The sequence below is a fragment of the Balaenoptera physalus genome, assembly GCF_965194825.1.
Source record: "Balaenoptera physalus genome assembly, chromosome: X".
NCBI lineage: Eukaryota > Metazoa > Chordata > Mammalia > Artiodactyla > Balaenopteridae > Balaenoptera > Balaenoptera physalus.
In genome coordinates this window covers 74,851,452-74,866,005 of record NC_138903.1, presented here as the reverse complement: position 1 = coordinate 74,866,005, position 14,554 = coordinate 74,851,452, and the positions used below count along the sequence as shown (strand labels likewise).

The window sequence follows — 14,554 nt, the reverse complement described above, 5'->3', positions numbered from 1 at the left end:
CTATAATACAAATGTTTGTTTCATATTTAAATATATATATTTGTAAATATGTATTTATAAATTTTTATATAAATATATATTTATACTTCCATCTTTTGCATGTATAAACCATTTATTCATCACGTGTTTATTAAATACCACGTCTATAGCGCAGTGCAGTAAGTGTTGTGAGGGGCACTCAGTAGAAGATGTTAGGGTCTTCCCTCAAGGAAATTAAAGTCTAGTTGAAGATAAAGTATATATGGGATAGCCAAAAGGCTATTAAAAAGGAACTGATAAATAAATGCAAGCTAAACTGCATGTGTGTACTATGGGGCATGGAGTAACAGAATGATGAGCGTTGTTGGGTTAAGGAAGACTTCTTGGAAGTGAAATTTAAACTTTTTCTTAAAATGTGTCGATTGGTGAAGTATGTGATTATGTTTGGGGATGGGGGAATTGTGATATTACAGGAAGCGTGAAGAATAGCCCAGAAGAAGCAATTAACATGGGCCAAATCATGGAGATTTTGGTTGATAAATTAGGAATTAGAGATGCCATTTCAGAAAGTAGGAGAGATGAGACAAAGAAGATAGTTGATAAAGAAGGTGATTTGGTTTAGAGACTGGAAGAGGAAGATTTTGCGGGGTAGGGTTGAGATTTGATATGAGAAAGAACTGCTGTTAGTTCTTGAGCAGTCAATTAGATGTTCACTTCCCACAGCCTGTCATGTACAAGGCATTTTTAGTGTTGAGCAGTAGGGCAACTCAGTGAAAACGTAGGTTCTGTGGAGGATAAAACATCATGGAGAGACACATGATGCAGGCACACCGAATGGGAGCCTGTTGTGTCAATCAAGGCAATAATGGACTGAGAATGTTAACTCTAGTAGTAACTTTGGAAGTGGCACTTCCAGTAAAGTAATAGACACTAACAATAAAACAAAATACAGCAGGAAAGAATTCAGAAAGATCCTGTTCGATACCACATTGTGATAAGCCAACTTACGCTTTCACAGCAGTTTTTTTCTAGCTCTGTCACACCACAATAATAATCTTTGAATAATAATCTTTGCTCAACAGTAATTACCACTGTTGAGCATTTACTGTGTGCCAGGCACTGTGTCAGGTTCTTTGCATGTGATACTTCATTTGATCTCCAAAACAACCTTGTGAGGTAGGTGGTATTATCCCTATGTTATAGATGGATAATTTAGGTCAGAGAGGATAAACAACTTGTCTACATTCACAGAATTATCTAGTCCTAGGGTGAGGCTTTGAACCTCGATCTGTTTATTCTGAAGGATGTACTTGTAAGCACTGTGTTGATTTGTTTCTAAAATGCAATTCCCCTGTCTGCCTTCAATTCTCAAAAATATACATGTGATTATCATATACACACTACTATATATAAAATAGGTAATCAACAAGGACCTACTGTATAGCACAGGGAACTCAATATTCTGTAATAATCTATATGGGAAAAAAATCTGAAAAAGAATGGATATATGTATATGTATAACTGAATCACTTTGCTGTACACCTGAAACTAATGCAATATTGTAAATCAGCTATACCCCAATATAAAATAAAAATTAAATAAAAAGATAAGAATCTGCTTTTCACCAAAAAGAAAAAAAATACACACACACACACACACACGGCATGGCCTGCTAAACCCTGAAATCTTTATGTATACTTTTCAAATCTTAAGTATGGTTCGTATTGTATTGAAACCTTAACAGATGAGTGTTTAATGTGTGTGTCACATAAAGCAAAACATCCAAGATAAATGAGGTAAAGAAATAAAAATTGCCATTGAAAGTTAAAATAATACAAAAAGGTAGCCAAGTATAATTATCAAAAGCCTGGTGTGGATTATTATTATAATTTCTCATTAGTCAGGATTTGCATGAAGATGTCGAAGAAGCTGGTGCACTGCAGAAAAATCACGCTTCTGTGACATCTGCGAACTCCACAGAAGCTGCAGATTCTGCCTGCCTGCCTACAGAAGATCAGTCATTAAGTACTGCAAGCTGTGAAATACCCACAGAACAAACTCCAAGCAGTGATCCAGAGAGTGCCCTAGAAGTAAATGATTTTGAAGCGACAGGAGAGAAAGAAAACCATTGTGATAAAACTTGTGTGCCCTCAACTTCAGAAAAGGAAACAAGTGAAAATGTGCCTATGGCCGAAAACACCGCAGAGCAACCAAAGAAAAATAGGATTACTTACTCGCAAATTATTAAAGAAGGCAGGAGATTTAATATTGATTTGGTATCAAAGGTAAGTACCAGTTTTACCCATCTTTTCATAGAACAATACTAAATTTTAATTGATTGAAAATAGCATCCGGGTCCATAAACCCAATTTTAATAATTTTATTCTCTGAAATGTAGGACATTTACTTTATAAAGAGATAGTATCTGAAGTTTATAGTTCCATTAAAGTATTCTTTGAACATAGTTTAAAACACATTAAGAATGCTCAGTACTATATCAAGGATACTTCTGTATTGGAACACGTATTCCACCCTAATATTCTCCTACTGCATGGGCACTATGAATTCTACCAAGAAAAAAGTCTAATGAACCTAATTACAGATCCATGTTATTTATAGTCAATCTATTAAATGAACTTTTGTTTAGCCCTTATTTATATAGTAACTATTTTAACATCTGTATGATGATGAACATTTTGAAAAAAAAAATGCATTTTTGAAAATTATCGGTTCAGGTGTGAGCACTTTGGGGGATAATTTAATAGTAGAGGGGGCAGGGAGGTTGGGAAGAATGCTATTTACCTCAGTTATTTTTCTATCCTTACCTCTGATGTTAGGTCAGTATGACTTCAGAAGAGGTCCCTGAGTCTTAGGAGGGTATAGTGTTGTACTGGGTTTATAGGAAACAAGGCTAATTTAGTGCAAAAGAATAGAAAACCAGTAACATAAAAGGTAATGGCCTTAAAGGGTTACAATATAAGGCTGGGTGAAAGTAGAAAGAAGCAGAGACCAAATACTGTAAGTTGAGGGCAAACAAGAAATTGAAAAGAAGTAGGAGAGGGTGGTAAATAACATCAGACTTGCCTCAAACCTAGGCTTTTCTATTTAATGTGCTCTCCTGAAGTTCCAGGTTATAAAGAGAGGGACTAATGCTCCTCACATTTTGCTGATCCAATCACACATCCTCATACTGCTGATCTCTTTGAACCTGATGCCTGAAAATATGAATATCTTTTTACTACTCATAGTTTCTTTCTGAGCTAGCTCTCTGTGCCTGATTCTGCCTTGGTCTGAGTTGGCTACTGCCTTGGTCCTACCTCATATTTCTGTACTGTCTATTCCACCTACTTTGATCCTGCCATCCTTTGAAATCTAGCATTCTTTACATGTTACTTTGGCTATTAATTTCTGGGTGGAAGTTTAATCATAGCTCACTAATAGTCTTCCTATTCTCATGAGCAGGAAAGAATTTAAAAAAACAAAAAAACAATAAACAAGTCAAAACACTGAAGTAGTCAAGTAACAAATAGGTTTTGTTCTGAAATTTTCATTTTGAATTAGTTACTTGGAATTTGGAATGCTTAACTGAAAGAAACGGTGATATAAATGGTGGTTAAGAATCAAGACTACTTCATAAAAGTCTCTAACCTTTATGTTAGCTGAAATATAGTATAAATCTTGCAAAGGGAAATGGTAGAAGAAGTGCTGTTAGAATTTTTGGAATTATTGTAGGAAATGATTCACTTGTATAAGAAAATGCGTGCTGGTTGTGGTGCAGGGGGAGATATTTTAATTAGATGCTGAGATATTTGAGGAGACTCTGAAGGAAATTTCTGGGTATTTTCACGAGTTTGAACAGTTAATAATAGTGGTTCTCTTAGGCTAAATTAAAAACAAACACGTCTAGAGGAGTTAAGGGAGATGTATTTTGTCCTGCATTGTTTTCATGGGTTCACATGTTTAAAAAATAACTAATAATGATTTACTTTACTCATCCTACAAAAGCAGGGGTAGCTAAAGAATGTATAACCATAGCAATACAAGAGGTTTATTATCATTTTTAAAAAGTCCGTCATTTAATGAACATTTATTGAGTACTTACTGTGTGGAAAGCAGTATATTCCATGATATTGGGTCAATCAGTTATTCCTGGGAAATCCCATCTGTTGTAATAATTGCAGTTATTACATCTGAGTGTAGGGTGATTGACAAATATCTATCTGAAGCCCTACCTCTTTCCTAAAGTCCAATTTGATATCGCCAAACTATTTGACATTTCTACATGCATTCCATTTCAGAGTCATCATGATAAAACTGGCAAGTACTGTGGTGCTTTACAGTTTACAAAACTCATCCCTGTATACAGCCTTTTAAAAAGAAATCTTATAGCTCAGGGTAGGTTAGTTAAATAAAATATAGTACTATACTGCTTAGACTTATAGAGAAGATGATCAAAGATGAAGTTCTTACAAATAAAACTCATTTCTAAGAAAGTCCATACCCTTAATAATTATGAAACCAACATGCCAAGTAAAGCAAGAGTTGTTAATTATTTAATTTAGTTGCCATTATTATAATCAAATTGAAGTATTCTTTAGCCTCTCACCACTGTGAAATTGCTATGGTAGGTCACTTACATAATGATGGAAAAGAAGCTTAGGTTTAAATATGGTACATAATCATTATTTCTAAGCTTCAGACAAAAGGTTATGTAGTTTTTATTGAAATGTGTTTTCACTCTTCAGTGGTATCTTAAATGCTTTATTTTTAAAGCTGGCATTAAATCTTAAGGTTTATTAGATCTTAAAATACATTCTGTGTTTGATATGTTAATATTTGTGAAATTATTATGATACTGAGGGACCATTGAATCTTGAGTATTTGTGTTTTTAAACAAATAAGGTATTTGAAGTAACTTTTTTATTATAATTATAGAATTAATACTTGGCAATATATTCTTAAAAGCATGAGCTATATCAGTTGTGTAGTGTATTAGGCTGAAGGTAATGAAGTAACATGCCGTATTTAGTCAGGGTAATTGATTTTAAAAAAAAGCAGTGTCAATTTTGTTTCTTCTGCACAATGTTAGACTGATATAATAGTTAAAAAAAAATATACCTAACTGATACTGATTTACAGAACGTCTGTACTGAACCTCTTGCATACGCAGAATAATGTTTTTTTGTTTTGGTTTGGTTTGGTTTTTGTTTGGCTGGTTATACTGTGTATAGTTTTTTTTTTTTTTTAACATCTTTATTGGAGTATAATTGCTTTACAATGTTGTGTTAGTTTCTGCTGTATAACAAAGTGAATCAGCTATATGTATACATATATCCCCATATGCCTTCCCTCTTGTGCCTCCCTCCCACCCTCCCTATCCCACCCCTCTAGGTGGTCACAGAGCACAGAGCTGATCTCCCTGTGCTATGTAGCTGCTTCCCACTAGCTATCTATTTTACATTTGGTAGTGTATATATGTCATTGCTACTCTGTCACTTTGTCCGAGCTTACCCTTTCCCCTCCCTGTGTCCTCAAGTCCATTTTCTATGTCTGCATATTTACTCCTGTCCTGCCCCTAGGTTCATCAGAACCACTGTTTTTCTTTTTTTTTCTTTTTTTACATTCCATATATATGTGTGAGCATACAATATTTATTTTCCTCTTTCTGACTTACATCACTCTGTATGACAGACTCTAGGTCCATCCACCTCACTACAAATAACTCAATTTCTTTCTTTTTATGGCTGAGTAATATTCCATTGTATATATGTGCCACATCTTCTTTATCCATTCATCTGTCTATGGACACCTAGGTTGCTTCCATGTCCTAGCTATTGTAAATAGAGCTGCAATGAACATTGTGGTACATGAGTCTTTTTGCATTATGATTTTCTCAGTGTATATACCCAGTAGTGGGATTGCTGGGTCATATAGTAGTTCTATTTTTAGTTTTTTAAGGAACCTCCATACTGCTCTCCATAGTGGCTGTATCAATTTACATTCCCACCAACAGTGCAAGAAGGTCCCCTTTTCTCCACACCCTCTCCAGCATTTATTCTTTGTAGATTTTTTGATGATGGCCATTCTGACCAGTGTGAGATGATACCTCATTGTAGTTTTGATTAGCATTTCTCTAATGATCAGTGATGTTGAGCATCCCTTCATGTGTTTGTTGGCAATCTGTATATCTTCTGTGGAGAATTGTCTATTTAGATCTTCTGCCCATTTTTGGATTGAGCTGTTTGTTTTTTTGATATTGAGCTGCATGTGCTGCTTATATACTTTGGGGTTTAATCCTTTGTCAGTTACTTTGTTTGCAAATATTTTCTCCCATTCTGAGGGTTGTCTTTTGGTCTTGTTTATGGTTTCCTTTGCTGTGCAAAAGCTTTTAAGTTTCATTAGGTCCCATTTGTTTATTTTTGTTTTTATTTCTATTTCTCTAGGAGGCAGGTCAAAAAGGATCTTGCTGTGATTAATGTCAAAGAGTGTTCTGCCTAAGTTTTCCTCTAAGAGTTTTTTACTGTCTGGCCTTACATATAGGTCTGTAATCCATTTTGAGTTTATTTTTGTGTATGGTGTTAGGAAGTGTTCTAATTTCATTCTTTTACATGTAGCTTTCCAGTTTTCCCAGCACCACTTATTGCAGAGGCTATCTTTTCTCCATTATATATTCTTGCCTCCTTTATCAAAGGTAAGTTGACCATAGGTGCGTGGGATTATCTCTGGGCTTTCTATCCTGTTCCATTAATTTATATTTCTGTTTTTGCCAGTACCATACTGTCTTGATGACTGTAGCTTTGTAGTATAGTCTGAAGTCCAGGAGCCTATTCCTCCAGCTCCATTTTTCTTTCTCAAGATTGCTTTGGCTATTCGGGGTCTTTTGTGTTTCCATACAAATTGTGGAATTTTTTGTTCTAGTTCTGTGAAAAATGCCATTGGTAGTTTGATGGGGATTGCATTGAATCTGTAGATTGCTTTGGGTAGTATAGTCATTTTCACAATGTTGATTCTTCCAGTCCAAGAACATGGTATATCTCTCCATCTGTTTGTATCATCTTTAATTTCTTTCATCAGTGTCTTATAGTTTTCTCCATAAAGGTCTTTTGTCTCCTTGCGGAGGTTTATTTCTAGGTATTTTATTCTTTTGTTGCAATGGTAAATGGGAGTGTTTTCTTAATTTCTCTTTCACGTTTTTTATCATTAGTGTATCGGAATGCAAGAGATTTCTGTGCATTAATTTTGTATCCTGCTACTTTACCAAATTCATTGATTAGCTCTAGTAGTTTTCTGGTAGCATCTTTAGGATTGTCTTTGTATAGTATCATGTCATCGGCAAACAGTGACAGCTTTACTTCCTCTTTTCCAATTTGGATTCCTTTTTTTTTTCTTTTTCTTCTCTGATTGTTGTGGCTAAAAGTTCCAAAACTATGTTGAATAATAGTGGTGAGAGCGGGCAACCTTGTCTTGTTCCTGATCTTAGTGGAAATGGTTTCAGTTTTTCACCATTGAGGATGATGTGGGCTGTGAGTTTGTCATATATGGCCTTTAATGGGTTGAGGTAAGTTCCCTCTATGCCTAATTTCTGGAGAGTTTTTATCATAATTCGGTGTTGAATTTTGTTGAAAGCTTTTTCTGCATCTATTGAGATGATCATGGTTTTTCTCCATCAATTTGTTAATATGGTGTATCACGTTGATTGATTTGCGTATATTGAAGAATCCTTGCATTCTTGGGATAAACCCCACTTTATGATGGTGTATGATCCTTTTAATGTGCTGTTGGATTCTGTGTGCTAGTGTTTTGTACAGGATTTTTGCATCTATGTTCATCAGTGATTTTGGTCTGTAGTTTTCTTTTATTGTGAAATCTTTGTCTGGTTTTGGTGTCTGAGTGATGATGGCCTTGTAGAATGAGTTTGGAAGTGTTCCTCCCTCTGCTATATTTTGGAAGAGTTTGAGAAGGATAGGTGTTAGCTCTTCTGTAAATGTTTGATAGAATTCGCCTGTGAAGCCAACTCGTCCTGGGCTTTGGTTTGTTGGAAGATTTTTAATCACAGTTTCAATTTCAGTGCTTGTGATTGGTCTGTTTATATTTTCTGTTTCTTCCTGGTTCAGTCTCGGAAGGTTGTACTTTTCTAAGAATTTGTCCATTTCTTCCAGGTTGTCCATTTTATTGGCATATAGTTGCTTGTAGTAATCCCTCATGATTCTTTGTATTTCAGCAGTGTCAGTTGTTACTTCTCGTTTTTCATTTCTAATTCTGTTGATTTGTGTCTTCTATGTTTGCTCTTGATGACTCTGGCTATTGGTTTATGAATTTTGTTTATCTTAAAGTACCAGCTTTTAGTTTTATTGATCTTTGTTATTGTTTCCTTCATTTCTTTTTCATTTATTTCTGATCTGATCTTTATTATTTCTTTCCTTCTGCTAACTTTGGGGATTTTTTGTTCTTCTTTCTCTAATTGCTTTAGGTGTAAGGTTTGGTTGTTTATTTGAGATGTTTCTTGTTTCTTGAGGTAGGATTGTATTGCTATAAACTTCCCTCTTAGAACTGCTTTTGCTGCCTCCCATAGGTTTTGGGTCATCATGTTTTCATTGTCATTTGTGTCTAGGTATTTTTTAATTTCTTCATTGATTTCTGGGATATTTAGTAGTGTATTGTTCAGCCTCCATGTGTTTGTATTTTTTACAGTTTTTTCCTGTAATTGATATCTAGTCTCATAGGATTGTCGTCGCAAAGGATACTTGATACAATTTCAATTATCTTAAATTTATCAAGGGTTCATATGTGACCCAAGATATGATCTATCCTCGAGAATGTTCCATGAGCACTTGAGAAGGTGTATTCTGTTGTTTTTTCATGGAATGTTCTATAAATATAAATTAAGTCCATCTTGTCTAATGTATCATTTAAAGCTTGTGTTTCCTTATTTTTCATTTTGGTTGATCTGTCCATTGGTGAAAGTGGGATGTCAAAGTCCCCTACTATTTGGGTTACTGTTGATTTCCCCTTTTATGCCCGTTAGCGTTTGCCTTATTTATTGAGGTGCTCCTATGTTGGGTGCAGAAATATTTACAATTGGTATATCTTCTTCTTGGATTGATCCCTTGATCATTCTGTAGTGTCCTTCTTTGGCTCTTGTAATAGTCTTTATTTTAAAGTCTATTTTGTGTGATATGAGAATTGCTACTCCAGGTTTCTTTTGATTTCCATTTGCATGGAATATCTTTTTCTATCCCCTCACTTTCAGCCTGTATGTGTCCCTATGTCTGAAGTGGGTCTCTTGTAGCCAGCATATATATGGGTCTTGTTTTTGTATCCATTCAGCCAGTCTGTGTCTTTTGGTTGGGGCATTTAATCCATTTACATTTAAGGTAGTTATCAATATGTATGTTCCTATTACCATTTTCTTAATTGTTTTGGGTTTGTTTTTGTAGGTCTTTGCCTTCTCTTGTGTTTCCTGCCTAGAGAAGTTCCTTTAGCATTTGTTGTAAAGCTGGTTTGGTGGTGCTGAATTCTCTTAGCTTTTGCTTGTCTGTAAAGCTTTTAATTTCTCTGTTGAATCTGAATGAGATCTTTGCTGGGTAGAGTAATCTTGGTTGTAGGTTTCTCCCTTTCATCAGTTTAAATATGTCCTGCCACTCCCTTCTGGCTTGCAGAGTGTCTGCTGAAAGATCAGCTGTTAACCTTATGGGGATTCCCTTGTACGGTATTTGTTGCTTTTGCCTTTTTGCTTCTAATGTGTTTTCTTTGTATTTAATTTTTTTTTTAATATTGGCCTGGATGTGATTGACTACTTACTTACGTATTGTTTATTGCCATGTTTATTTTTTTAATTTATTTATTTATTTTTGGCTGTGTTGGGTCTTTGTTTCTGTGTGAGGGCTTTCTTTAGTTGCCGCGAGCGGGAGCCACTCTTCATCATGGTGCACGGGCTTCTCACTATCATGGCCTCTCTTGTTGCGGAGCATGGGCTCCAGACGCGCAGGCTCAGTAGCTGTGGCTCATGGGCCCATTTGCTCCGCAGCATGTGGGATCTTCCCAGACCAGGGCTCAAACCCGTGTCCCCTGCATTGGCAGGCGGACTCTCAACCGCTGCACCACCAGGGAAGCCCTGTATTTAATTTTTAATAGTTTGATTAATATGTGTCTTGGCATGTTTCTCCTTGGATTTATCCTGTATGGGACTCTCTGTGCTTCCTGGACTTGTTTGACTATTTCCTTTTCCATATTAGGTAAGTTTTCAACTATAATCTCTTCAAATATTTTCTCAGTCCCTTTCTTTTTCTCTTCTTCTTCTGAGAACCCTATAATCTAATGTTGGTGCATTTAATGTTGTCCCAGAGGTCTCTGAGGCTGTCCTCAATTCTTTTCATTCTTTTTTCTTTATTCTGCTCTGTGGTAGTTATTTCCACTAGTTTATCTTCCAGGTAACTTATCTGTTTTTCTCTGTCAGTTATTCTGCTATTGATTCTTTCTAGAGAAGTTTTAATTTCATTTATTGTGTTGTTCATCATTGTTCGTTTGCTCTTTAGTTCTTCTAGTACCTTGTTAAAACGTTTCTTGTATTTTTTCCATTCTATTTCCAAGATTTTGGATCATCTTTATTATCATTATTCTGAATTCTTTTTCAGGTAGACTGCCTATTTCCTCTTCATTTGTTTGGTCTGGTGGGTTTTTACCTTGCTCCTTCATTTGCTGCATATTTCTCTGTCTTTCCATATTGCTTAACTTACTGTGTTTGGGGTCTCCTTTTTGTAGGCTGCAGGTTTGTAGTTCCTGTTTTTTTTTGGTGTCTGCCCCCAGTGGGTAAGGTTGGTTCAGTGGCTTGTGTAGGCTTCCTGGTGGAGGAGACTGGTGCCTGTGTTCTGATGGGTGGGGCTGGATCTAATCTTTCTGCTGGGAAGGGCTGCATGCAGTGGTGTGTTTCGGGGTGTCTTTGAACTTAGTATGATTTTAGGCAGCCTCTCTGCTAATGCGTGGTGTTGTGTTCATATCTTCCTAGTTGTTTGGCATGTGGTGTCCAGCACCGGAGCTTGCTGGTCATTGTGTGGAGCTGGGTCTTAGCATTGAGATGGAGATCTCTGGGAGAGCTCTCGCAGATTGATATTACATGGAGCCTAGAGGTTTCTGGTAGTCCAGTGTCCTGAACTCGACTCTCCCACCTCAGAGGCTCAGACCTGACACCAGGTCAGAGCACCAAGACCCTGTCAGCCACACAGCTCAGTAGAAAAGAGAGGAAAAAAGAAAGAAAAAAATTAATAAAATAAAATTATTAAAATAAAAGAATTATTAAAATTTAAAAAAATATTTAAAGTAATAAGGAAAAAGAGGAGATCAACCAAACCAATAAACAAATCCACGAATGATAACAAGCACTAAAACCTATACTAAGGTAAACATAAAAATCAGAAACAAGTCAATTGCAGACAGCAAATCCCAAGTCTGCAGTTCTCCCAAAGTCCACCGCCTCAGATTTGGGTTGATTCCTTGTCTATTCAGGTATTCCACAGATGCAGGGTACCTCAAGTTGATTGTGGGGATTTAATCTGCTGCTCCTGAGTCTGCAAGGAGAAAATTCTCTTTCTCTTCTTTGTTTGTACAGCTCCTGTGGTTCACCTTTGGTTTTGGCCTCACCTCTTCCTGTAGTTTGCCCTCAGGCTTCTCTTCCCACCCAGACAGGACAGGGTTAAAGCATTGGCTGATTAGGGACCTCTGGCTCACTCATGCAGCAGGGAGGGAGGGGTAAGGTAGTTATAATTGGAATGCAGGACGAGCCTGCTGCAGCAGAGGCCAGAGTGAGGTTGCAACAGCCTGAGGTGTGCCTTGTGTTCTCCCGGGGAGGTTGTCCCTGGATCATGGGACCCTGGCAGTGGCGGACCGCACAGGCTTGCTGGGGTGGGGGGGATGGCGGCGTGTGGATAGTGACCTGTGCTTGCACACAGGTTTCTTGGTGGCTGCAGCAGTAGTGTTAGCATTTCGTGTTCATCTCTTGTGTCTGAGCTGGTAGCTGCAGCTCATGCCCATCTCTGGAGCTCATTTAAGTGGTGCTCTGCTTTCTGTGGGCAGACAGGGAAGGAAACCCCTCTCCTCGCGCTCCCCGAAACAATGGTCTCTTGCCTCTTAGGCGGGTCCAGAGTTTTTCCTGGACTCCCTCCCGGCTAGCTGTGGCACACTAGTCCCCTTCAGGCTGTGTTCATGCAACCAACCCCAGTCCTCTCCCTGAGCCCGAGCCTCAGCTCCCACTCACCACCCGCCCTGGCAGGTGAGCAGAAAAGCCTCTCAGGCTGGTGAGTGCTGGTCGACACCGATCCTCTGTGTGGGAATCTCTCTGCTTTGCCCTCTGCACCCCTGTTGCTGCGCTCTCCTCTGTGGCTCTGAAACTTCCCCCCCCGCCCACCCCCCATCTCCACCAGTGAAGGGGCTTCCTAGTGTGTGGAAGCTTTTCCTCCTTCACAGCTTCCTCCCAGAGGTGCAGGTCTCGTCCCTATTCTTTTGTGTCTGTTTTTTCTTTTTTCTTTTGCCCTACCCAGGTACGTGAGGAGTTTCTTGCCTTTTGGGATATCTGAGGTCTTCTGCCAGCGTTCAGAGGTGTTCTGTAGGAGCTGTTCCACATGTAGATGTATTTCTGATGTATTTGTGGGGAGGAAGGTGATCTCCACGTCTTACTCCTCTGCCATCTTGAAGGTCCCCCCCCCAAACTAATGGTTTTGATTGATTATTTAAATTTCCTTTTTTTTTTGTAGTTAAGCTGTTTTTTTTCTTTTCCCCCCTTATTTCAGATGTAATATTTACATTTTTAATATTTATCGAGTTATAGATAAAGATATCTCAGTTTAGGAAGTAGTGGAATCTGTTGTATTTATCCATTTGGTTAAATTCAAAACATGCTAGATAATACTGTTGAAATTGTTTTTCTCTCTCTGAAGTTGGTTATGAGATATATTGAAAGATTAAATCAGTCTCACATGCATGCTAGCAATAACCATCATCCTCACTTCTTGAGAATGACGTATCATATAAATCTAGACTGCTAGGATTACAGAGACCGTATAATTTGACTTTTTGGGTGGACATGCGTAGCCAGTCTTTTTCTTTTTTTAGTTTATGAGGAGATCCAGCAGGCTGGTTTCTTCTTAATAACCACCTGGCCTTATGTACAGCTATAGTCTTTTATCCAAAACCCTTGGGGCCTGGTGTGTTGTTATTTGAATTTAAAAAAATATATTTTAGAAAGTAATACAGTATATATGCTGGCTGATATTTTATATATGATGTAACATTCTTAGCAGGGTCTGAAGAGTCACTCTATAATTAAACATTAATATTTCTGCAGTGAGATGTATGAATATTCACATTAAGTGGGACAAGTGGATGGAAGAGTCTTGTATCAGTTTGGGTCAGTTACGAAAAAACTTTGGATTCCAGAATTTTTTGAATTTTGAATTTCAGATAATCAGTGGTGAACCTATAATAAATTGTGTTATTTGTTATAATATTAATAGGTATAATGCTTTTTACAAATAATTTAAAATATAACAAAATTATATATCTTTATTTAGTGTTTATCAGTTTTCCCACTATTTCACCTTTTATTTCATTCTCTAAAATATTTTCTTTGTACAGCTGTTGTATTCTCGAGGATTGCTAATTGATCTTCTAATCAAATCTAATGTTAGTCGATATGCAGAGTTCAAAAATATTACCAGGATTCTTGCATTTCGAGAAGGAAGAGTGGAACAGGTACTGTGCTGAGCAAGTATTGTAACTGAGTATGATTTTGAGTTACTGTGTTTTATTTGGGAAGGATAAGCAAATAAGATTGTTATTTTCCTGGTAAAGCAGCATAATCCAATCCTGCATGGTGATTAACAACTGTAAATAGTAAGAGTTTGTCAATTAAAATGTGTAATGTTAATTTTCTCATGATTTATTCTGCAGCTTGATGTTGGTGTTGAGAAAGTGTTAATTTCAGACAGCGTTGCTAGATTTGAGCTGTCATTTGTTCCCAGTTAAGGGTGACATGCTTGTGGCCTTTTAATGGCATAAAGAGCAACTTGTCAGGATTAAGTAAGAGAGCTCACAAGTTAATTAGCTCTGAAGTCAACAGATATGCCATAAGAACTGATGGAAAGTAACATGAAACAGCCTGATTAGAAAGGAAATAATAATATTGTTATACTTAAAGGGAAAGAAGATGTCATTTGGAATACTTGTATCACTAGGAAGCAGTTTCTTAACTTTTAAAATCATGTTTTTCAGGTTCCTTGCTCCAGAGCAGATGTCTTTAATAGCAAACAACTTACTATGGTAGAAAAGCGAATGCTAATGAAGTTTCTCACATTTTGTATGGAGTATGAGGAACATCCTGATGAATATAAAGGTATTGTTTTTCATTAAATTTGTTTTCTTACATTATTTGAGATTTCTTATTATTTTAATATGCTTGCTCTGATTTAGTGAGCCACTTGCTATGCTTTTAAAATATTTTTACTTTGCACTGTCCAATAGGTTAGCCTCTAGCAAAATGTAGATATTTAAATTTAAATTAATTAAAATAAAATAAAATTCAAAA

At 36.8% G+C, this 14,554-nt stretch overlaps 1 protein-coding gene across 1 annotated transcript in view; it reads left to right on the top strand.

The window, feature by feature from the left end:
- The window catches only part of CHM (CHM Rab escort protein), a 316,852-nt gene that overhangs the window by 71,672 nt on the left and 230,626 nt on the right, over window positions 1-14,554 (top strand). Inside the window, exons 5-7 of the mRNA XM_082447407.1 lie at window positions 1,880-2,264; window positions 13,606-13,722; window positions 14,242-14,362. Coding sequence (XP_082303533.1) covers window positions 1,880-2,264; window positions 13,606-13,722; window positions 14,242-14,362 — 623 coding nt within the window. The remainder of the gene's footprint in view (window positions 1-1,879; window positions 2,265-13,605; window positions 13,723-14,241; window positions 14,363-14,554) is intronic.